Below are 24616 nucleotides of genomic sequence, written 5' to 3'. Positions count from 1 at the left end.
GAATGGATCCTGTTCGTATCCAGAGGTACCACTGTACATATATGGAATATCCCCCACAGACCTTCCTGGGTTGTCAGGATGGATTTGATCATTACAACAAAGCTTTTTTCACAATTAAAAGGATTGTAGGAATGAGAAACAAAGATCTTGGGGAATTTTTAAAAAGGAAGCATTTTCAATATAGGCAGACATGCTCACTGGCCCAAATATTGGGCTCTCCTTGTGGTGCTAATGCTTCTTTCTTATAGGGTGACAGGGGCTTTGATGGGCTCCCAGGACTTCCTGGAGAAAAGGGAAACCAAGTAAGTATCTCCAAATATTTGTGATACCAGGGCTGCCTATCTTTGGTATCATCTTATCATCTCTAATTCTTGCTTTACTTTTTACAGGGAGATGTAGGCAAGCCAGGTCCCCCTGGAGCTCCTGGTGAGAATGGTCCTAAGGTAAGCATTGATCCAAGGCATATGGGGATGAAAACTGATAGCTGGAAAGTGCTGTTTTCTTTTAGAAGATGCAAGGAGTGTTGTTCTTTAGAAAAATACTGCAACTGCTCTAAATTGAATTGCATTGACCCAAATTATTGTGACAATGAGCAGAGAAATGTGTGGTTACAAGATCAAGGCTGCTGTAGCACCACTAGGGTGGCCCAGTGCATTAAAGCTCAAGGGAAAAGGTGGGAAAGGATTGGATCAATATGTGGGGTCATCTCATAGATCTATGGAAAGAGGAGGTACTTGATCAGTTTCAAAGCAGACCAGAGGCGCCATTTTCTTGAGAAGATTAACGGGGCCTGTGCATGCGATGCCGTGACATCATGTGTGCAACGTTGCATGATGCCACACAATGCCCTGACATTGTATGTGCAATGCCAGGGGCAGAGCTGAACGCCCCCTGAATATTGAGGGGGCTTGGCCTCCTCCAAAAATTCTTCAGTTGGCCTGAAACTGCCTTGGCCCCTAGGAGTTGGTGCGCTTGAAGCAGACACTATCACAATTTTTATTTGTGGCAGAGCCACTGCGATGCAACCGGGGTTCGGGTCTGTGATACAAATTTGCACCCAATTGGCTAATTTATATGTATAGAACTCTATGAGAAATTAGTACGATGGATGTCACTAGCACTGTGCTTTTTGCAGTGCACCTAGCTGCTGTGTGAGTGAAATGATAGCATGAAATAAAATGCAAAGAAAGGGTAGGTGCAGGAAATCTTGGGCTTGCTGCAAAGATTTGGAGCTCTAGCTCCCAGTGCCACCCCATAACACTGCCCATTCTCTGTGGGTGTTCCATGGTATTGCTTCTCAGGGATTCTGCAATGAGACCAGCTTTTATGAAAGATGGCTTTCCCACCACTGCCAGCCTTCTCTTGCAATGTACAAATGTAGGGAGGTTATTAGACTCTTATGGGGGGTTGATTAGAGTCTGTTTAGTGCCCATCATGAACTGGGTGCGCCTTGGAACAACATGTCCCAGAATCCCCTGCACACAGTGGGATGCCACAGGAGACTGGCGATCCTCAGCAGACAGGTCAGTTTCAAAAGTATTCTCTGAAGATAGAAAGGGGTCTATTTGGCGGGGGGGGGGGGGAGCTGCTTAATACATAGGAGCCCTTAGGAGCAAAACACACCGTCAGAAATATGGAGAAATTGAGGGTAGGGGTGGTGAGTGTGCATTAAGTGGTTATTGTGTGTTTCCTGCTGGGGGAACCAGCAGCTGGGGTGGACACAACTCAATACCCGGGTGGAGCTCTCATTCCACCTCCTTCTTTTCACAGGGCTCTGAGGGTGTGCAAGGCCCTAGAGGACAGCCTGGGGAAGCTGTGAGTATCTGCCCCTCAGATGCAGGACTGTTCAGGATGCCTAGGTGCTCTGGGATGAAGTTGGCCTATGCCACTTCCGTGGGGTGGGTGGAGCAGCAATGGAAACCAGAAACCTTCAGGAAAACATGCAGTCTTGCTGTAGCCTGGAATGTGAAATGACAGGTACAAGTGGGGGTATCATAAACAGCCTAACAACTGCCAAGCTGCCTGATTTTTTTCCGTTTTCTTTTTAAAAATAAAATGTATTTCAAGGAGATGGCACAAACTGCATGCTTTCAACAATTTTCCTGTCTTTCTAAAGCATTTGTTTCTGAAAAACGAACGAGATATTGTTATTAATGCCTTATCACCTTAAAGTAATGACTAGCTGTTATGCTCAAGTAATAACCATTGTAAGTCTCATTTGGGAAAATGAAAGATATAGGGAAGCCAGATAATGCAAGGCTTTAATGCGTTGTTTTCTGTCTTTTTTGAAATACCATGGCTGTGGGGAAAATAATTTTATAATTTATTGAATCAGTGCAATGGTGCTTTCTAATCTCCATGTTAATGTTGCAAAAATATTATATCTAAAACTACATTTTAAAATAAAAAGAATGTCTAAGCCAGGCCAGATCAAATGTCCCTCTTAATCCTGCACTCTGTCTCTGCACTCATCCACACTTCAGTTTGTCCTGAGATTTCCAGGCACGGGTTTGAGAGGTTTTTCTGTTGTCCCACCAATTTCCCTGGGAAAACCTGGGGTTTACTGCTCAATCAGAACAAACTCAACAGTAAACTGTGGGTTTTCTCAGGGAAACTGGCAGGTCAATATAAAAGAAATCTCTGCACAAAGGGAAGTGTGGATGACTGGCAGAACTGAGTGGTAAAACTGTTTCTGGACTGAAGAACTTTAGGCTGCCGTAGTGAAGTTGGATGTTCAACTGCTCCCACATAAAAAAGAAAAAGCTGCAGTATGTTTTTTCCTGAGAAGAAGCCTTCTCCTTAACATGTTCATTTTTTTATGTGCAGGGAATATTTTGGTGGGGAAGCATTCAAATGTGCAACATTGCCACCTACTGCCTATTGTGGTACAGTCCAGGAGAAGATTTTCCTCCCCGCTCTGCCCAAAATGGAGATATTATATTGGGCTGCCCTCAGTGCTGGATTTACGTATAAGCTAAACAAGCTGTAGCTTAGGGCCCCACTCTTTTGGGGGCCCCCCAAAATAAAGGAAAAAACAACTGGATATTCCTTTCCAAAATATAAGATAAAACCCCATAAAATAAAACCTACATACAGCAAGTGTTTTGTGTTGTGTTGGCTCCTATGATGGACCCATTACCTTTAATAGCTTAGGTTAGGACCTCATCAAACCTAAATCCGGCCCTGGCTACCCTAAAGGCATTCTTCCTGAATCTGTCTGATGCATTTTTAAGGCAATTTACACTAAGGTGGGATGAAGCACCTGCTCAGGTGGTGGTAACTTCTTATTGGCAACTGCTGGCAGAGGGCAGGGAACAGAACATTGTGACAACATAATGCAAAGTGAGGCAGGACAGACATTGCAGAAGTGGAGAGAAGGGAGGACCTTTAATGTAATGTCTACCTCTTTGGCGTTGCATTCTATTATAGGAACACCACAAGTTCCCACAAATTTCATTCTGTGCATTTCTTGCAAGTATAGTCTTTGCTGTTGCAATTGACATGTTCAATGTGGCTGTTAGACTGTCATGCATACCTGGTGGTTAGTGTGTGTGTGTGTGTGTGTGTGTGTGTGTGAGAGAGAGAGAGAGAGAGAGATGGATTTATCCATGGCCTTTTGAAGCCCCCATGTTCTAAGTCAGGCATCCCCAAACTTCAGCCCTCCAGATGTTTTGGACTACAATTCCCATCTTCCCCGACCACTGGTCCTGTTAGCTAGGGATCATGGGAGTTGTAGGCCAAAACATCTGGAGGGCCGCAGTTTGGGGGTGCCTGTTCTAAGTGCTCATCCAGTTAAAACACAAACAAACATGAATATTTAAACTTTCTGCAAGTGTTGTAGCATGCACTTCTGGGATGGATAAAGGTTTACAAAAGGAGGATCCACTGAAAATCAAATAACGGTTGGGGCACACTTGTCAGAGAACGCAGAAAGGCCTTCAGAAGAATGTGCAGTGCACATTATTTAGGCCTCACTAACATGTCCCTCTTTTTTCCTAGGGTACCCGTGGTTTGGCTGGCTCACGAGGTGCTCCTGGTCCCCCAGGCCAGATGGTATGAATCCTTTTTCCTCTCCCCTTCCTGCGCTTGGAGAGAACAGAAATGAGTTCAAGGGGAGGCTTGGACTAGGCTTCCTCGTCCTTCCAACTCTGTAATTATTCCATGGTTCAGTGAATCGGAAGAACTGCATTAAGAGGCAACGTTTAACGCATCTGAATTCCTGCTCCGCTATTTGCAACTCTAAACTTGAATTTACCATTTGAATTTGGGGCACTGTTTAACTTTCGAATTTTGAGTTCGGTTTTGAGATTTGCTTTTGATGTTGTGGTATTTATGTATGTATTTAAGGCCCAGTGCAGATATAATGTCTCTGACCTCCCAGTCCTCATTTAGGAGATTAGGCATGTGCTGTAGATATGCTTTCTCCCTTCCCTCTTCCAAATGAGCATTGTCTACCCTTTCATGGTTTGTTTTAACCACAGTTTAGCATCACTCTCCACAAGTGCTGGTCATAGGCTGTGTCCAGATGGGTGCATTATCTTGTAAATGGGTCATTTTCCATGTTTTCCCCCACTCATATTAATTGCTGTTCCTCTGCTTGCCACCCCCCAGCCCAGCTCTGTGGAGCTTGGCAGAAAATATCCTGAGTATGTTGTTGTTTTGCCTCTCTCCTCAGTCACCCTTCCCCCAGTTAGTTTACAGAACTTCTTTTTTTTAAGGAAAGTATTTTTGTACACTTCTGATGTAATAGGATTGTGCAAGATCTGTAATAATTAAAAACAAACAGGGAGTGCTTTAGTGCTTAGAGTGGGTGTGTGCATGTGCCAAGCTTCCTGTAAATTTAGAAAATTCCTCTCCCAGGCTTCTACAACTGTCTTCCAACTTCAACTTAAAGCACCCCAGATCTGATCATGTTGCTGGGAGAGAGATGAATCAGTTGCACTGTTTTCTCAAACCTCTCCAAAAGTCTCCTGCAGCATTACAGACGTTTGGGGGCATTCATGTTTGCCGTTTCCAGCTGTTTCCTTAAAAAAACAAACTCTGGCAGTTCTATGTTCCTAATTAGCTAAGTACTAGCTAAGTACTGCAGACTCCCTGTTTTTCAAAAGCTTAGCCTTAACCCCCATACTTTTGAAAATTTTCATATCTCTACATACCCTCCAACATGTCCCAGTAAAAAACCAGGATGCATGTTTTGGGGTGCCATCAGAGTATGGCACCCCAAAATGGGATGTCCCGATTTCAGGACAATTGAGGGGTATGGAATCTCTGTGGTAGTTTTTGTTATGTGAATGGTGCCGCAGACCCCCTGAGTGGGACCACCAGTTGGGATCCATTGCCCTAGAACTTATTCCTACAGCCACAAAGGCTCTTAGAAAACAGCAAGAGGCTTCCACCCCCCTCTCAGCAACACTATTCCCAAGGTGCTTTAAGGTGAAGGTCAGTTGGAGATGGCTGGGAAAGAAGAATTACCGTAGTTTTCAAAATGACTGGCATACGCTTGCTGTCCCTCTCTATTCAGAGGACTAACTGGACCGAAGCATTTATTCTTAGAGAACTTGTGCAAGTCTGCTCATGCAAGGAGCAAACAGAAGTAAGGGTATGGCAATAGACACCACTCAATGAAGGTGAGACGTGAGACACAAACACACACACACACACACACACACACACACACACACACACTGCACCAAGGAGCATTATGGGATATTTGTTATTACTGGATTTTCTACAGTAAGGAAATTCCAGATTGAAGGAGGAAAAAGTACAGGCTGGCATTCTGAGGAGGAGAACGTCATGTGGATGATGTGAAAAGCTTCCAGGCATGAGCTGCACAAAGTCCACAATAAACTGCTGTGCAGAATTGCCTATAGTTAGCATGAGCCAGGATTGTGCTAATAGCTGGTTTGAAAAACGGGTTTAGAGAGAATTTGAGCATGAGCCTCACGGCAGACACAGCAATACTCTGTAATTAAATTAGATAATGGAAGGAAGAGGGACATTCACATGGGAGATTGGAGGAGCGAAGAATCATGTGAGTGACTAGCAAACTCATAATTTTATAACTGTGACCGGGAGATTGGGAATATTACATCTGCACTGGGTCTGAAAGGCAGAACTCACATTTCAGTGGCAAAATGCCAATGACTTCTCAGAGCAGCAGCCCGAAACGAAACAAAAAGCCCAAATGGAGACCAAATCTGAGAATCTTGAAGTTAGAATTTGGAGCTACTTGTTTTGAAACTGAAAAACAATAAGTGGTTCATAAGACTCTGATAGGGTTGCCATATTTCAAACAGTGAAAATCCGGACAGAGAAGTTGTTGAGCTTTTGGGGGTGGGGCAAAGTTTAGCAATTTCTACCCGGACACTACTTCTGACTTCAGTATTCCGGATATGTCCAGGAAATTCTGGACATATGGCAACCCTAGATTCTGATGCAGTTTCATTCTTGGCACGTCTTTTGAGTTTGTTCTCTGTTCTGTGTTCCCATCCCATAGGGTGTTAGCGGTATTGATGGAGCCCCTGGACACAAAGGCAACTTGGTAAGAGAGCACAGGCAGTTGTGAATTTCCCTGGTTTATGGTAAAGGGAAAGTCCTGCTTTTGTGTGTCACATTCCTCCAACCAAGGGTTCATCTTCTGCAATGGGTAATCTTCCTCCTCCCTAGGCGGACCCTGCCTGTGTTGCTGTTCCAGGACAGTCCACCCTGTTCTATCAAGAAATTTCTTGTCTTGTGCCCAGTAGCTCCAAATGTGGATTGACAGGCCTCAATTTGCTGCATCTTCTTTTCCATAATAAACCCCCAAAAAACGCAACCTGCTGAGAAAATTACATACAGTGTCTAATTTATCTCCACATAGGGGTAAACAATGTAGTAAATAGCAGTGGCACTCGACCGCTCTGTCATGTAAATCCAAATAACGTATTACAACAAATGTTCAAAAAGGACCCAATATATGTGGATCCCATGAAGTGCGAAGTCCATAAGTAGATGCAAGCAGAACAAGGTTTTCTGGAATAAAAACAACCTTTTGCCTTCTTCAGCCGCTTGAGGCCTAAGTGATATAAAAAGATGCAAATGAAAATCTCTTCTTATACATTCATATAACAAAATGATCTATTCAATATTATAAATACATACCAACATAAGATTGTTACCAGGAATACCACAAGTATTTCTAAGGTTGTAAACCCCTTCACAATCTGGTGAGGTACATCCTTTCTTCCATGTAATGCAACCTACAAAATGAACATAAATGCAATGCTATAGTCTTGTCATATTGGGATTTTAAGCCTCTGAATTAGTTGCTTAATTGAAGGATGCATATCCAGAAAAACATAAGATCCAGCTGAAATAGTGTATTTATGTGCTTTCATTATGTGTGAAGTCATGGGGAGGTTGCTGCATTTATAGTGCAAATTCACATATGAATGTGAGATTTCTGCAGGGTGGTATTTTTTATTTTTTTATTACAAGGCAATTTAAATCAGTAACTAAAATCACACAAAGAGGAAGTATCCAATGAAGTAATTCCATTTGTGTAAGGACTTCCACTTGTGCATCAGAACCTCCCCTCCCTCTCTTCTTCCTGCCCCCTAATCTGCTCCAGTGCATTGGGGGAATCCCCAGAACGCATAGGGAGAAGAGGAAGAAGAGGTTCTGTTGCACAAAAAGTCCTAGCATAACTGGGACAATTTTGTTGGATCCAACCCATAGTTTTCAATCAAGCTCTCAATTTCGCAATTCATATATTTCCTGAACAAAGTACATGCTAACTTGCTGCTGTAACAATTAACACATGCTGATTTGCAACTAAATGCAGCCTTTATGCTACCGAGGAGCATAATCCAAAATCTTTAGTCATGTGGCCCACATCCTTTTGCACTGCAGAATTATGTCTCCTTAGAGACAAGAGAGTCGATTGTGAAATAATGGATGTCTTGCTTTGCTTTCTGTGCACTTGGAAGGACATTGTAAACAAGATCACTCATTCTGAAGATGAAGGCTACAATCTTACCACAGAATTAGGTGTGCTCCTCCAGCATATTTAAATCCATTGCTGGATTGTGGCCTAAATGTCCAGAATAGGCTAGAAGCAACATATAGTAATTACTGTACAAAGCAGTGCTTTTGTTGATTTGTTTCCATCTGATAGAACATAAGCACTCGTGTTCTTTGGCTATCTTGAAGTTTAATTATTTGGACTGGAGCAATAAATAGGTTAGCTCAGGTTAGCTCAGAGAGGTTAGATGAGACAGTTCCTAATCGCTATGCAGATTTTTGTAACTACACTGAGGTGCTTCTACTTACCTTTATACGAATTTGGCCCCCAGCTCAATCAGATAACTGCTGAGGAAGGTTTAAAAGTGGTAAATTAAATGCAGCCCAGCATCATAATGCCAGTATCCCAGATGGTCAAAGACGCAAACCTTCCTGTTTTCAGGCTTTTCAGTTTTCAAATCCCTCCAGCAAATTTAGCCACAATTTTGCACCACTTTGTGTGTTGTCTCTTTTGCTCTATGCTACCTATGTAGCTGTATATGCACAGAATACTGATTGACTGCAGGATTTTATGTCCCCAGGGCATTCAAGGTGAACCAGGCCCCCCTGGACAGCAGGGCAACCCTGGATCTCAGGTGTGTGTATGTGATGTGGGGAGGGCAAATTAGATGTGATAGAAACAAACTGAACCTTTCTTAAAACAACAACAAGCCATTGATACTGGGGGGGGGGTAATTTTGAAGGGACTGTGGCAGCTAACCCTTTACTCCCAACTATGGTCTGGCCAAAAATGGTCTCTGCACATAGCTGCTGTTAGCCCCAGGAGTGAAGGTCCCCTTAGTATCTACTTCAGTCCTGAGAGTGATAACCAAGGGGTGGGTATTAGGGTTGGGCTTCATTGGGTGAAGACTGGGAAACATAAAGCATATGGAAACTTAAAGAACTCTTAAGATGTGATAAGAGCCTGGTTTGTTCCCTCCTATACAGGTGAAAAGACAGGCAGGCATGCCAGAAAATTGAATGCTGGTTCATCCATCAGTCTCCCCACCCCACATTTCAGATGCACTATTTATTTTTAAAAGTACTACCTGAATATTCTCATCATGGGGGAACACCTTTCTGATATCTTAGGGGTCTTCAAATCAGTGCTGTGCATAGTTGATCTACTTGAAACCTACGCCCCTGCCCCAAGCTTAACTTTGGAGGGGAGAATGTATGTTTAGAATTGAACAGAGCAGCCTAAGTGCTCTGAAATCTGTCTTCACCTGTAGAAGCATCAGGAATGTAGGACTGTTCCCCGCCTTCTCTTTTAATTAATATTTGCCTCATCTCCTCTAATTTGACTCTTTCTCATAGGGTCTGCCTGGTCCCCAGGGTCCTGTGGGGCTTCCAGGTGAAAAGGTGAGTTGGAGCATGGATGTTTTGAGCCAAGGCATGAAAATATTGCTTATGGGGTGGGTGGGTATGTTTTAGAGGCCTGCTTTGGAATGTACTGGTTGGCCTGTTGCAGTGTGTCCAGATACATGCTTTTCGGTCTGGGAGATCTCTGAGCTGTACTAGAAAATCCCTGTTCACAAAGCATTTCTTGCTACAGTCAGGATTCACACCTCCTTTGCCATTCACATTTAAAAGAACACATTTACATCACAGTCCCTATTTTCCTGCTCTGCCTTGAGCAAGACGGGATTCAAATAGTGCCTTGCTGACCATCCTTTTTCTTCCCTGCAGGGCCCACAAGGAAAACCAGGGATACCAGGAATGCCTGGGGTGGATGGACCTCCAGTAAGTGCCAAGGATCCACAAACCGTACATGACAATGGGTGTTTCCTTCTGAGTTGCTGCAACATCTGGATCAGTGGTGGCTGGTGCCCATTGAGACTGGCAGGGTAGACATTAGGGACACAAACAGAGGTTGAGCCAGAGCCCATGACAGACAGAGCCAACTAATTATAGTGGCCCCCCTCCCATCTTCCTTGCTGCTGAGTTCTGTAAGGGCAACACTTGGGCTCATCCACACTTCAGTTCGCCATGCCGCTTTCCTCCAAGAAAACCCTCTCTTTACCACTGAATCGGATCAAATGTCAGTCGGGTTTTCTGCAGATTGACCTTTGCTCTGATTCAGTGGCAAAGAATAGGTTTTCCTCCTGGGGAAAGTGGTGGGCAAATGGAAAACCATTTGGACTTCTGCCTAGAAAACATAGGATGGCTGAAAACCTCTTGGATTTGTGCTTTCTAGGCTTGGAACAAGCAGAAGTGTGGATGAGCCTTTAGACTAAGGAGCTGGCAGGCAGTGTCAAACTCTGGACCAGTTGTAAACAGGAAGGCAAGCAGGTGGGGGCTAGGCGGGGGCAGGCTGAGTTTGGTAGGGTAGTTCACCCTAATGTACCAACCTGCATTCTCACTCACGGGATCATCACCTTGTCGTGGTGAGTGGGCTTGCACATTCCTATGACCCTTGTGAGCAAAGCCGTCAGGAATCTCGTACTCTCAGCAGGGTCACCCAAGGCAGTAAGGTCAAAGGGAGGAGCTAGGCAAAGAATGATCCAAAAAGTCCTCAACAGCAGAACAGACAGATGATGACAAGTGGTGTGTTACAACAGCTGTGAAGGTGGATGAAGGCTGCAGCAGATAAAAATCTACTGGTTGTCGTGATCCTCATGTCATCGGAATAGAGCCTTACTGCAAAACTGTGTTGGTCAGCGTGCACTGATCTACACATGTAAAACAAATTTACACACACGTGTCTTCTAAAAACCCATCCCAAACCCAAACCCAAAAAAGGCCCATGGTGATTGGCAAATGCTAACAGGGGCAGGACCGTGAAATCTAGAAGCCCCTAGTCATGAACCGGCACCTGGGCGGTGGATACAGATTCATTCGCTCTGACTCAAGGAATGAGGCAGTTGAGCAGCTTGGCAGCTGTATCCATGACTGAGCAACCCTACTTAGGATCCACTCTGCTCACCCCCAAAAGGGGGAGGGGCTAGAAAAGGTGCCCTAAGCATAGTTTGCTTCCCCTTTCCCCCTGATTGGATTACTGCACCCAGCCTCTTGGACTTGCCAATCGGAAGGACGGCGGTTCGAATCTGAGCGATGGGGTGAGTTCCCGTTGCTCTGTACCATCTTCTGCCAGCCTAGCAGTTTGAAAGCATACCAGTGTAAGTAGATAAATAGGTACCACTGCAGCAGTAAGGTAAACAAATTTTTCATATGCTCTTGCTTCCATCACGGTGTTTCGTTGCACCAGAAGTGGATTAGTCATGCTGGCCACATGACCCAGAAAACTGTCTGTGGACAAACGCCAGCTCCCTCGGCCTCAAAAGCGAGATGAGCGCTGCACTCCATAGTCGCCTTTGGCTAAACCATCCAGGGGTCCTTTACCTTTTTACCTTTTATTGAACCTGGTTCAAGCTCTTACCACACCCACACATCCTTAGAGAAGTAGTTTTTCTTAAGTATTATACATTTTCTTAAGTATTAATAGATTCCATTTCTTTCTCCACATTTCCCAGTACAGTCATACCTTCGGTTATAGACACTTCAGGTTGCGTATTTTCAGGTTGCGTCCCGCGCCGAACCCGGAAGTACCCGAACAGGTTACTCCCGGATTTTGGCACTTCCGCATGAGTAGTAGAAGTGCTAAATTGCACTTTGCACATGCGCAGAAGTGCCAAATCACAACCCACGCATGTGCAGACGCAGCACTATGGGTTGCGAACGTGCCTCCCACACGGATCACGTTCGCAACCCGAGTGTCCACTGTATTTCTTTAACAGGCCATGGAGGAAAAACTAGCCAACTAAAAGTAGATGATTGCTGACCCCCACCCCACCTGCCCCATGCTCACATGTGTTCATAAGCAAAAGCAGGAGCAGCCAGGAGGGAGAGCTATTTTTGTGGGGGTGTGTGTGTGAAGCATATTCCATGTTCGATGGCTCTTTGTTGAGGGCTGCAATATCTTTAATCAGGCATCACCTCTTCAAGCAGCCGCATCTTTCATTGGTGTCTTCTACGTTGCTTTTCAGGGTCATCCTGGAAGAGAAGGGCCAGCTGGGGAGAAAGGAGCACAGGTAAAAGCCTGAGTCTCCCAGGCATGTGTACATGCTAAGGAGGGACCTGAAGATTGTCCCTTGGCCTCTTCCACCATGCTAAAAACTCAGGCATAGTATAAACCAGGACATGTTAATATTCGTGTCTTCAAGAAATGTTTGGGGATGCATCTTTTTAAAAATATATCTCATTGCTTATGCTCCCGCTGTTAGAAGCATTTCAAACAATTAAGCACAGATTTCTAGAGACTGAATTCCAAAATATCAGTAGTACAGCCAAAAAATCTTGCTCTCTGTTGAGGCCACTCCATATTTACATCACCTGTATGATCCCCACCGACATAGAGCTTTCTCCCTTGCAACATGTAAAGTCATGCCAACTGCAATCCTGCAGAGAAGATTCTCGAAAATTCCATATTCAGAAAGTCCTTGTCCTTGTGGTACAACACAAGTCAAAACCATTGCATGTCTTATTTTATGAATAGACTTCAGTTTAATACTTTGACTTATAAATTTTTGTATCCTCTGTAAGCCAATAAAAGAGACTGATTGAAAAAAAAGAACAACTTTTTTCCTGCAGGGTCTGTCTGGTGCAGCAGGTCCAATAGGCTACCCAGGTCCCCGTGGTGTCAAGGTAGGTCCTTTTACCAAGTTTTTTAACCCAGAATGAGAATCACGGCTGGGTTTTCTCCCCCCCACCACCACACTGTCACGTGCTACTGGATCCTCAATTTACAGCTGTAGTCTTGAAAGTAAACCTAATGAAAACCAATGCCATTACAAGCAAGAACTACTAAATCATCATAGAATCATAGAATTGGAGAGTTGGAAGGGACCCTGTGGATCATCTAGTCCAACTCACTGCAATGCAGGAATATGCAACTGCCCATATGGGGATCGAACCTGCAGCCTTAGCATTATCAGCACAGTGCTCTAACCAAGTGTGCTATCCAACCATACTCAGGTTATGTAAGGTTCTTCTGTGCAAGATATTCAAGCCTTTGGTACTTCTTCATACCTGACTTCTTGGCCTTGTTTTTCCAGACTCAGTACCTGCTCATGTTATCCCAGATCTAGCATAGCGCTTTCTCTCTCTCTCTCTCTCTCTCTCTCTCTCTCTCTCTCTCTCTCTCTCTCTCTCTCTCTCTCTCTCTCATTTGACTTATTTTATTTTTAAAGAGGTACAAGGCCATCCATTGGTACTGCATGTTTAATGCAAGCCACAATCCCCACTATTAATTTGCATTATTTATTGAACCTTTAGTGGAAATTATTAGATCAAATGCTACAAATAATGTAGCTAAAATTGGTCAGAAGAATTTAAAATTAGCTTATATGCAGATGATGTCACACTATTTGTAAACAAATAGAGCAACCATACAAAATCTGAAAAGCTAGCCTTGAACATAAGCAAATGGTTTAAGGGGGAAATTGCATATTGGTCACAATTAATTACTTCATAGTTGGGGAAATTGTTGGGGAAACAGCAGTCTGAAAATGATGATGTTGCCAAAAATATTAATTTTTATTTTCGAATTTACCTTTGGGGATTCACTTAAATCATCCACAATTGACAAAAGGTTTTTGTAGATGTTTTTGGTGAAAGACCCAGAGTAGCTCAAAAATCTCTATTGAATGTAGAGTTGCCCCTTTGTTGCTTCCATGTACTGGGTAAATAATTGGGTATATAACGCAAAAGGATATTTTCCTCTGCAAATTTAAGATTATTCTGTTGATCATCTCTTTATTACCTCTGCCAGACATAATGGAGTCCAGTAAGTTCTGAATAATATTGTTTGTTGTTTGACTCTTAGTTTAAAGTCCAGAGACACCCTTGTTATAGAACTTAACACATTTCCCCATTGCTTGGTCGAGACCAAAATCTCAAATCTTTATTCCACTCCTCCTTTAATAGCTGTGTATCAAACTGGTTTGCTGCTAATAAACATTTGTATAAGATGATAGTGTTTTTTTTGTTAAGAATTGATTGGCTGTTTTAATATCTCTAGCATCTCTGAAGCTGTAAAAACTGCTAACCCAATATTTGCAATTTAGAAACCGTATTCACACCTTAATTACCGAGTATGGTTGTCTAGGAAGACTCGGTTCTTTAGGAAGACAAATACGTGGAGATGGGTATGGCAGAACGGATCTTGAAGGAAGATTCTATAAAATGATTTTTAGATGTTATTTAACATCAAAACATCTTTACCATATGTATAAAATGGTCAGTAGCTCGTGTTGGAGATTTAAGATGCCTAACACACATATCTTAAATATTTTCTGGCACTGTCTTAAAATAAAACAAATTTCTGGATTGATATTGTTAAAGAAATTGAAACAATTATGGGATATATTCCGCCAATAGACCCACTGGTCTTACTTGGTTGTAATAAGGATGCAGGGACACGGGTAGTGCTGTGGTCTAAACCACTGATCCTCTTTGGCTTGCCAATCAGTGAGCTCCCATTGCTCTGTCCCAGCTTTTGCCAACCTAGCAGTTCGAAAGCACACCAGCGCGAGTAGATAAATAGGTACTGCTGTGGCAGGAAGGTAAATGGAGTTTCTGTGCACTCTGGTTTCTGTCACGGTATTCCGTTGCACCAGAAGCGGTTTAGTCATGCTGGCCACATGACCCGGAAAGCTGTCTGAAGACAAATGCTGGCTCCCTCGGCCTGAAAGCAAGATGAGTGCCGCAACCCCATAGTCGCCTTTGACTGGGCTTAACCATCCTTTTTTACCTTGTAAGGATGCAATACCTACAGATGTCAGAGAGATGGTGCTCAGTTTAGTAAGTGCAGCCTGTATAACTATTGCTTACAACTGGAATAGAATCCCCCCCCCTCCCCGGCCCCGCCAATGTGCAGGACTGGTTCACTAAGGCTGGAGCACAGTATGTATGGTTAAATTAACTGTTTTGTTTCAGATCAGAGCGGGTTGACAGATTGATGACTCTTTAGCTGAAGGATTTTTTGTTGTTAAAGCATGTACTGGTGTAGTAAGATATATGGAAAATCTAATTTACATGTTTTGTCAGGAATACTTTATCTTTGGACTAAGGTTAGTGGATTTTTGGACTAAGGATAGTGAATTTCTATTCTATTTCTATTTTTTAATCAAATGAGTTGAATCATTCAAATGTTTTTTTCTTTAACAATATGCATCTATTGTCAAATAAATAAATAATAAAAGTGGGAGTTTTTTAAAGGCTTGATGCTATTTTTTAAATTCTTTTGGCTAACACTGCTGTACCTTTCCATGTTTCCGCAGGGAGCATTTGGCATGAGGGGCCTCAAAGGTAGCAAAGGTGAGAAGGTGAGTTTTCAGGTCAGGGGTCTATTTCAGACAACAGATCTCATGGATTTATTCTAATCTCCGGATACGACTTGTCTGTTCCTGCTTTCTCTACTTGTTGTACACCATGTAACAAATTATGGAAATTTAATCTGGGGAATAATCTGGGTTGTCTATGCTCTGGTAACCTCAAGGTTACATTACTGCAATGTATTCTATGCAGGGCTGCCTCTGAAGACGGTTTGGAAACTTCAGTTAGTGCAGAATTCAGCAGCCAGGTTGCTCACTGGAGTATTTTTTTTTAAAACAAGCTGAGATTTTTTATTTCTTCCTGATAAATTATAAATGGTGTTAAGTATCTACCTGCCAAATTTAACATCTTCTTTGTTTTATAAAATTATTATAATTGCCAACTATTTGTAACTGGGAAAACTGAAGATTCGAAATTTTGCAAGTAAATTTGAGTTAGTAGTTCTGCTAGCAGGTTTGCTAGCTAATTGTCCTAATACGGGCAATTTGTACCAGTCTCTGGCCACTCAGATCCCGAGAGAGACCCCTTACCCTCTCAGAAAACTGAAATATTCCAACACTTCCCAGTCATCCTCCAGGAGCAGTTGTGTGGCTCAGCCCTCCACTTCTGCTCTTGAAGGAGTTCCATTTGGGTCCTTTGGAGGGTTTGTGGTGTTGGCAAGGATTGTAAGGGGAGGTTTTGGTAAAAGGAGAAAGGGAAGGCCCTCTGAACATCACCCAAATTGGGCAGCTAGTATAGCAGAGAAGTTGGGGACATCGGCAGTGTGGATATGTATGCTTCTTGATGCCACACATCAGTGTCAAATTTAGAGACCTAGGCACTTCTACTGCTCTGGCTACCTGTTGTCTCTTTATAGGGAGAAGATGGATTTCCTGGTTTCAAGGGTGACATGGGGCCAAAAGGTGACCGGGTGAGCGATACCCCTTCCCATATGCCAATGGTTCTGTACATTTAAGAACTTTGAGTGTGCTAATCACACAATTTAATATAAAGCAAACTAATGTATGCTTACCCATGTCATTTTCCTAAATGACTCCAGTTCTTGTACTGGGGAATCTGTAAATCCCTGACCTCCCAATATTTTTACCCCCGGATTCTGCTACAACCACCCTTTTGTTTTTATTTCTGACAGGGTGATGCTGGCCCATTGGGTGTACGTGGTGAGGATGGCCCTGAGGGGCTGAAAGGGCAGGCAGGACCTGTGGGGGAAGCTGGTTCTTCTGGGCCAGCTGGTGAGAAGGTGAGTCATTGACCCATCACCCTCCCTGTGCCTATTTTTAGGAACAGGTAGCTAGCTACTTTACACTAGGTTCACACTACTTTACACACAGTTCTCATCTCTACCCACTTTCAAGGAGTTGTCTAGTCCTTTTTTGCAGTGGTGTAGCATGGGTTGCTGATGCCTGGGGCGGGGAAAGTGTTGAGCCTCCTGGTGAGGAGCTGGGATGGAGGTGCGCACCAGGGGGCCCTTCGCCCCTTGGGCCCTTTCCTGCCTCCCTCCCTCCTGGGTGGTCGGCCACGGCCCCCTCCCCCCTTGAGCCAGTTGGGTGGCATGTGGGTGGCAGTGGCAAGTCATGGGGTGGGCTGGGGGGCACATTGGTGGGCATCCATGCTGTGAGAGCTCTGGGCTGCCCTTGCATGCCCCACTGTTGCCTGCTGGCCATGACCCCTCACTGCTGGGGAGGCCAGTGCCAGGAGTGCCAAGTGGAGCTGCCACTCCTTCTTCCGCAGCTACCGTGGCTCATCCCCCACCACAGCCTCCTCCTCCCTACCCTGGGCCTGGGCCACTGCTCTCACTGGCACCCAGCATTCCCTGGGCCTCACCACCTCACAGGCCAGGAGAGTCAGCGCCTCTGGCCAGTTCAGGGACAGGGCACACACAGGCGTCCAAGAAGGAGGCACTGCCCCAGCCCCAAAGGATGAAGGCATGGCTTGCTTCCGTGTGGCTCCAGAAGGCAGCAGGAGTTCAGCAGGGAGCCTCTCATTTTGCGCCTGGAGGTCACCATCCCTGTGCCCCCCCACATGCTACACCACTGTTTTGGGGGCACTTTAAGACTTTGATCTTCTATTTTTGCAGGGCAAATTGGGGGTGCCAGGCCTACCAGGATACCCTGGGCGCCAGGGACCTAAGGTGAGTATGAGGAGATTTGTGAGGTAAAGGAAGGATGACATGTCCCCGGTCATCATCTGCTTTACCGTGACGGTGTGGTTTTTCTGCAGGGCTCAACTGGATTTCCAGGGCCTCTGGGCCTCATTGGAGAAAAAGGCAAACGGGTGAGTGGAGCCATGGGAAACAGGGGCCACATCTGGAGAGCACCATGTGAATGGAAGGCACATCCAGGGGTTGTAGGTATGGTAGGGTTGCCATATTTCAAAAAGTAAGTTGCTGAGCTTTTTTAAGGGGAACTTGATTTTTCGATTGACTTGCCTCATGAGAAGTTGTGAGATAGTTGAAAGATAGCAAAGAGGACAGAAGCCAATGAGATTGTGAGAGTGGCAGGGCAGAGCCAGCCAGCTGGAGGAAAGGCCAGTACAGTGGTACCTCAGGTTACAAACTTAATTCATTCCGGAGGTCTGTTCTTAACCTGAAACCGTTCTTAACCTGAGGTACCACTTTAGCTAATGGGGCCTCCCACTGCCGCCACGCTACCGGTGCATGATTTCTGTTCTCATCCTGAGGTAAAGTTCTTAACCCGAGGTACCACTTCCAGGTTAGTGGAGTCTGTAACCCAAAGTGTTTGTAACATGAGGTACCACTGTATAAGCTATGGAATTATAATTTTAATATTTTAGAATTGCTATGTCTCCCTTCATAACCTTAAGTAATTGGCACCAACCCATGTTCATCATCATCATCATCATCATCATAATTTTTTATTTATGCCCCACTCATCTGGCTGGGTTCCCCAGCCACTATGGGTGGCTCCCAACAGAATAATAAAAAAGCAACAACATCAAACATTAAAAACTTCCCTAAACAGGAGGTTCACACCAGGGGGCCCTTCTCCCCTTGAGCACTTTCTTGCCTCTCTCCATCCTTGGTGGCAATATGGGTGTCAGAGAACAAGGCCTTCAGACTTTGTAATAGGGTTTTCTGCCCCATGCCTTGCAATGTACTAGGGCTTAATCTGATTTGGGGTTCAACCCTGAAACCTGTTTTCAAAGTGAAGGGCTTAGTTCTGAAATTTATGAAACCAAGATAAAAGTGTATCTGAGCATGTGCAGAGTGCTTTCCCTCAGTCCTTACACATCTAGGATTGAAGATAAGGCTTGCCGGGGCAGAAGGCATGATTTTCAGGTGCAAGCCTGCATCTGAGCTAACTCACCCCTTCCAAACTTGGCCTCCCATCATCCCTCACATTGGTGAGGGATGGTGCGAGTTGTAGGCTGACAACATCTGCAAGGCAATAGGTTCCCCATCTCTAGTTTGCATAGTCAAGAGATGAATTGGATCTGAAAGGAAGACAGCATCTCTGGGCAAGACAGGACTTCTTTGCCTTATTAATTCTGGTGAGTAGAGCGTCCTAGAGCGACAGAGGCCTCTGGATGACCAAAGTGCTGAGGCACGGTGCCATCTCATAATGAGAGCATGTATGGGTGCCCTACTTTTCTGTCTCATCTTCCGTTTCTCTTTATGTTTCACAGGGCAAAGCTGGCCAGGCTGGGCAGACGGGACAACGGGGTCCCCCGGTGAGCTTTTACCCAATGTGACAGCACAGCTTATTTTTATTGTTATTAACCTCTTTTAGTCGCTTTGTACAAAAAGGTCTCAAAGCAGCATAACAAGATAAAATACAAACAAACAGAAAAATAGATTTTAAACCAGGGAATTCAAAAATCCTAATATGTTCATCCAATAACACAATGCATTGAACAAGACCTACCCCACCTCACTAAAAGATGAGCACCACAGCAGAGCCCAACTAAGCTACTGAATGCCTGAGGAAATAAAAATGTATTGGACTAATGCCTAAAAACATTTTGTGGTGCCAGGCAAGTTTCCCCCGGGATAGCATTCCACAAATGGGTGCGAGGGAGGGACACCATTCCAAAGGCCTGTCATTTTACTCCACTGGAGCGCTTCCTATCTCTATCTCTATCTCTATTTATTGATCTATCAATCCACTGATACGGATCCAAGTTGGCCAATTTCCTGTATTTAAGCACCTGTATTCCTGTATTTAAGCACCTGCCACTTGAACATACGGTACAATTACTTACTCGGAAAAAAACCAATTACAATGATGTGAAAATACTGCTAAGAAAAGTGGGACAGAAATATGTTGGGCCCCTTCAGTGCTGGCTTTTAAATTGGTCTTGAAAAGCCATTTCTTCTGAGCTGCTTTTAATTAGTGTTTATTAGTGTTTTATATTGCTGCTGGTTTTAAACTGTTGGTTTCACATTGTTCTTATTACCTTTTTCAATTAATTTTATAAAAGCTGTCTTATGAAATGTTTTAACTTTAATACTATAGCACTGATCTTTTGTTTTATTCTACTAATGTAAGCTGCCATGAGAGGACTTTTGCTAGGAGGGTGGCCTAGAAATCATTAAAATAAAATGAACTTTAAAAAATGTGATGGGTAATGGCAAGGACCAGAGCCAGATATGGTTACTGCCATCGTCTGTGATATTTATTCAGAAAAAATGGATATCGTGTGTAACCCACAGCAAATTACAGAAATTACAGAATCAAAATGCAATAAATGTACTGCTACAAATAAAGATAGAGTAAGAAAAATACAATTAAAACCCCTCATTTAAAACAGTGCAGGCAACTGAACAGGATAACAGGGTGATCTTCTCAAGTGGCCATATAGCTGTTTTAGCCTTCGGGATAAGATAGTGCCTTACAGCGCCTTGCAGTTCAGCCTCCAAGGGACTGAGGCACCATCGCTGAACGTGACTCTGGAACTGCCTGGCTTCTCTGGCAAGCAAGTGTCAAGCCAATGGGAGACAGTGCTTCCCCATCACAGCCCATGGATACAATCCAGGAGAATACCTTACCAACAGTATCAAAAGCAGCTGTGAGATTAGGAGGTTTGGCAGGGACGCCCCTGCCATCTTTCCTGGAGGTCATCCATCAGGGTGAAAAACAGACCTGAATCCAGATTGAAATGAGTTCTGATCATCAGTTTCCTTGAAAAAAGGCCTACAGCTGGACTGCCTGCACTTTTCTCAAGCACCTTGCCCCTAAAAGGAGTGTGGCCAACCAGGCAGGACATGGAATAAACCAGGCATCCCCAAACTTCGGCCCTCCAGATGATTTGGACTACAATTCCCATCTTCCCTGACCACTGGCCTGTTAACTAGGGATCATAGGAGTTGTAGGCCAAAACATCTGGAGGGCCGCAGTTTGGGGATGCCTGGAATAAACCTCTGAATCCAGAGGTTGTTTTAGGAGTAGCTGCCCCACTGCCTCTTTCAAGTTCTGAGGCCTTCAGCACCCTTTCCACCCTTCATATATCATAAAGGTAAAGGGTAAAGGGACCCCCTGACCGTTAGGTCCAGTCGCAGACGACTCTGGGGTTGTGGCGCTCATCTCGCTTTACTGGCTGAGGGAGCCGGCGTACAGCTTCCAGGGGCTAGTGCATGAAGTCATGATCATGTGACATGCCATACCCTCCCCCCCCCCGAAAAGTTGCAATTCACTCAGTTACCCTCCTGCATTCTTAGTTTAGCATGCAAGTGCTGAAATGAGATATTGTCTTCTGGAATTACCCAGTCTGGTTGCTCAATTTCATCACTCTAAATCACGTGGGACCTCCAAAGTCTGGCGCAGCCCCCATGTGGCATTTACCAGGCTATGAAATTTAGTGTCCTTTCTCCCTTTCTAGGGTCTTCCAGGTGAACGTGGTTTGCCAGGACCCACAGGAAAACCAGGACCAAAGGTATGTCTGCCTGTGCATGTGGTCTTGTACGTTTCTCTGTGACCTCTGCAGGATGTTTGTTCCCCTCAGTGCTCTCCATTGGAGCACAACCCTGTTCTCATCTACATAATTTATGGGTTGGCTTCCACTGATCTCATAGCAGGACCTTTTTAGACTCTGCGTAGCATATTTTCTAAGGAACAGCCCTGAGGCCAACCTGTCTTCAAACCTTTTGTTGTCCCCTCCACCCCGACCCCCCCCCCCCCAGCCAATCTCTAAATTATGTAATTTCACTACTACTAAGAGGCAGTGCTGTTCACTAGAGACTACTGTTTCCCTCAAGGCTATTGTTGAAATCACTTGTGCATCCTTTGGGTGGTTTAGCCATGATTCCTGCTTCTTTTTGCTGTGTCAGTTTTTTTTGCTTACAGTGCAGTTTCCTTTTAAATGATGTTTCTTTAAATGAAGAACTTTCTGACAGTAAGAGCTGTTTGACCATGGGATGGAGGGTGGTGGACTCTCCTTCGTTGGAGGTTTTTAAAGCAGAGATTGGATGCCCATCTGTCCTGGATGCTTTAGCTGAGATTCCTGCATTGCAGGGGGCTGGACTAGATGACCCTGGGGGCCCCTTCCAACTCTACAATTCTAGGATTCTATAGGTTATTTATGAACAAAGAAAACAAGAATATTAGACCATACACTCAGTTACCACAACCCTCTCCCCAACATGCTGCTTTTCCCACAGGGAGTAAGATTTTGCTATGGAAGAGCATTCAATCATGCTATTCAAAATCGAATAGTCGCAGGAACTCTGCACCAAGTCAGCCATCTGAATGAATTATTTGACTCACATGAATTTCTAGTCCTTATTTCTAGCTTATTTCTACCTTATTTCTAGTCCTTATTTCTAGCTCCCCTACTGAATGAGTAGGGATGCGGGTGGTGCTATGGGTTAAACCACAGAGCCTAGGGCTTGCCGATCAGAAGGTCGGCGGTTCGAATCCCTGCGACGGGGTGAGCTCCCGTTGCTTGGTCTCTGCTCCTGCCAACCTAGCAGTTCAAAAGCACCTCAAAGTGCAAGTAGATAAATAGGTACCGCTCTGGTGGGAAGGTAAACAGTGTTTCCGTGTGCTGCTCTGGTTTCGCCAGAAGCGGCTTAGTCATACTGGCCACATGACCCGGAAGCTGTATGCCGGCTCCCTCGGCCAATAAAGCGAGATGAGCACCGCAACCCCAGAGTCGGTCACAACTGGACCTTACTGAATGAGTGCTTCTTATTGCTGGGTCTTCAACCTTATTCCTCTAAGACCGCTTTACATGCTAGTCCCCAACATAGCTGTCAAGTTCTCCCCCTTTTTAAGGGAAATTCCCGTATGCTGAATAGGCTTATAGGCGAGAAAAGGGAAAACTTGACAGCTATGGTCCCCAACATTTATTGCAATCAAAAGCTGGGATCTTTTTCTGCCAGCCTTCAACAATGCTTTCTTCCCACAGGGTGATTCAGGCCACGATGGAGCCCCAGGAATTGTTGGGGAAAAGGTAAGCTGAGGAATCAGGTCAGTGCAAGGGAAGGAACCCTGGAGAGGGTGATATCAGCAGTCCAGTTTCTGCTTTGACCGAAGAAGCTATGATGTCTTAAATGGCACCAGAGTTGTGGAGGGTGAGGTTTTACTCTAGGTAACAGACCCATGCTGCAGTGGGTGGGAAGAACAAAAGCTGAATTGAAGAAGACAAGTGCCACCAATGAGGTCTAAGAGGTTAAGTGACTGAGATGGGCAGGAGGAGGTCAAAGGCAAGGCAAGGAAGATGGAGAAAGCCTCTCACAATCTCATTTCCCCTTCTCTTTCCTAAGGGTCCCTCCGGTCCACAGGGCCCTAATGGATTCCCAGGTCCCAAGGGCCCACCTGTAAGTATCCCACGGGCCCCCAGGCCCAAGTTCCTACTTGTCTAGAAGCATGGTGTTGGTAGGGGACGGTCGTCCCATGAGGCATTCAAACCCAAGAGTGCCTTGTGGAAGAAAAATGTACAGTCTAGCTGTTTTAGGCCAACACTTGCAAAGAAAGCAAAACCCAGTTTAAGCATCTGCTATGGAAACAGCCTGAGATAATATTGTGTCCTTTACATGATAGGACCCAAGTATGTGAGGGCAAGGGGGCGTGCAGAATGACTCCCTTTTGCCTTTGAGGTTTTGGCTGTAGTATTGGGAGGGGGGAACTAATGCTTTCTTGGAGGCACTCCTCAAGAGTCTTAAGAAGCCAGTCCCTGCCTCACTTCTCCTATAGGAAAAATGCTTTTAAAGCCACTGGTATGATGGAGGCTAGATTAATCCCTATGCTTACTGCATTTGATTGCATTTTCTGCATCCCAAAGAAGCTTCTAACATAAATGTGGTTAAACTGACATAAATGCTGAATAGGTGGATGTGCTGCCAATGTGAGTGCATTTGTACCAGTGTGTGAGGGAAAGTATAAAAGTCTCTGGGTACAAGACTTTAAAGGCTGGATACGTCACCATTTTGACTTTTTGTTCAGCATGGAGAGGAGGTCCAATCCATCAACTCTTTTGCAGGGAATGTACAAGGGGAGCGTGGTTTGGAGGCAACAAACAGTATAAATGACTTGGCAGCCATATTGTTATTTTCAAATTATAGGGCTGCTTCATGTTCCATCCCCAAATAAAATCTGGCCTGTTCATGGTCACAGCAGTGCTACCTTTTGATATCTAAGCTTCTCATTTCTGGTCAGTATTTGTTTGAAGGGGAATTTTTGTTCAACAGTTGTGAACTAAAGAAATTTGTTCAAATTGAAATTCACCACCCCCTCATTTGTTGTCGCCACAGGCGATACATTCTGGCAAAATGAATTTTACCTGCAACTTCCAACTGTATGAAAGAGATGGGGGAAGGGGGGGAACCAGCATAAATTGTGAGGCATGTTTCTATCACAAAATTGCAATAGCTTGACATGTTCATTTTGAAAATCCCTGGAGGGTACCAGGTGGCTGATCATATTAGATCTCAGAGCTGTCTTATTCCCATCTTTGCTCTCTGGCATTTAGACTGGGGAGCTGTCCAGCAGAGTTGTCTTCATATTTCACTGCCTTCCCCTCTCCTCCCATGTTCTTGATCAGAGCACTCGAAAGAGCACAATCTTTGTCTGCTGGTTTTCATAGACTTGAAATGTTTCCCAACTGCTAATCTTTCTCACAGGTGTTTATCACTTTATTGCATTAGTTTTATTAATCTGCCTCAGTACAGGCTGCCAACGATCTCATACCAAAAAGACAAAAAATATTGTAGACAGTACCATGAAGGGCAGTTGTAGACCAGACTGAGGCCCTATGACACAAACCTTTTGCACACTTATTC

At 44.5% G+C, this 24616-nt stretch overlaps 1 protein-coding gene across 2 annotated transcripts in view; it reads left to right on the top strand.

Annotated features, from left to right (window-relative positions):
* Positions 1–24616, top strand: part of COL5A3 (collagen type V alpha 3 chain) — a 117954-nt gene that overhangs the window by 60048 nt on the left and 33290 nt on the right. For both annotated transcript variants that reach the window (XM_035101564.2, XM_035101583.2), the window contains 19 exons: positions 249–302; positions 390–443; positions 1771–1815; positions 4000–4053; positions 6500–6544; positions 8586–8639; positions 9361–9405; positions 9733–9786; positions 12030–12074; positions 12634–12687; positions 15324–15368; positions 16235–16288; positions 16511–16618; positions 17456–17509; positions 17599–17652; positions 19024–19068; positions 21217–21270; positions 22744–22788; positions 23102–23155. In XM_035101564.2, the coding sequence (XP_034957455.2) occupies positions 249–302; positions 390–443; positions 1771–1815; positions 4000–4053; positions 6500–6544; positions 8586–8639; positions 9361–9405; positions 9733–9786; positions 12030–12074; positions 12634–12687; positions 15324–15368; positions 16235–16288; positions 16511–16618; positions 17456–17509; positions 17599–17652; positions 19024–19068; positions 21217–21270; positions 22744–22788; positions 23102–23155 (1017 nt within the window). The remainder of the gene's footprint in view (positions 1–248; positions 303–389; positions 444–1770; positions 1816–3999; positions 4054–6499; positions 6545–8585; positions 8640–9360; positions 9406–9732; positions 9787–12029; positions 12075–12633; positions 12688–15323; positions 15369–16234; positions 16289–16510; positions 16619–17455; positions 17510–17598; positions 17653–19023; positions 19069–21216; positions 21271–22743; positions 22789–23101; positions 23156–24616) is intronic.

This window comes from Zootoca vivipara, chromosome 2 (assembly GCF_963506605.1).
Source record: "Zootoca vivipara chromosome 2, rZooViv1.1, whole genome shotgun sequence".
Classification (NCBI taxonomy): Eukaryota; Metazoa; Chordata; class Lepidosauria; order Squamata; family Lacertidae; genus Zootoca; species Zootoca vivipara.
The sequence above is the reverse complement of the archived record's forward strand: the minus strand, read 5'-3'. Positions and strand labels throughout refer to the sequence as shown.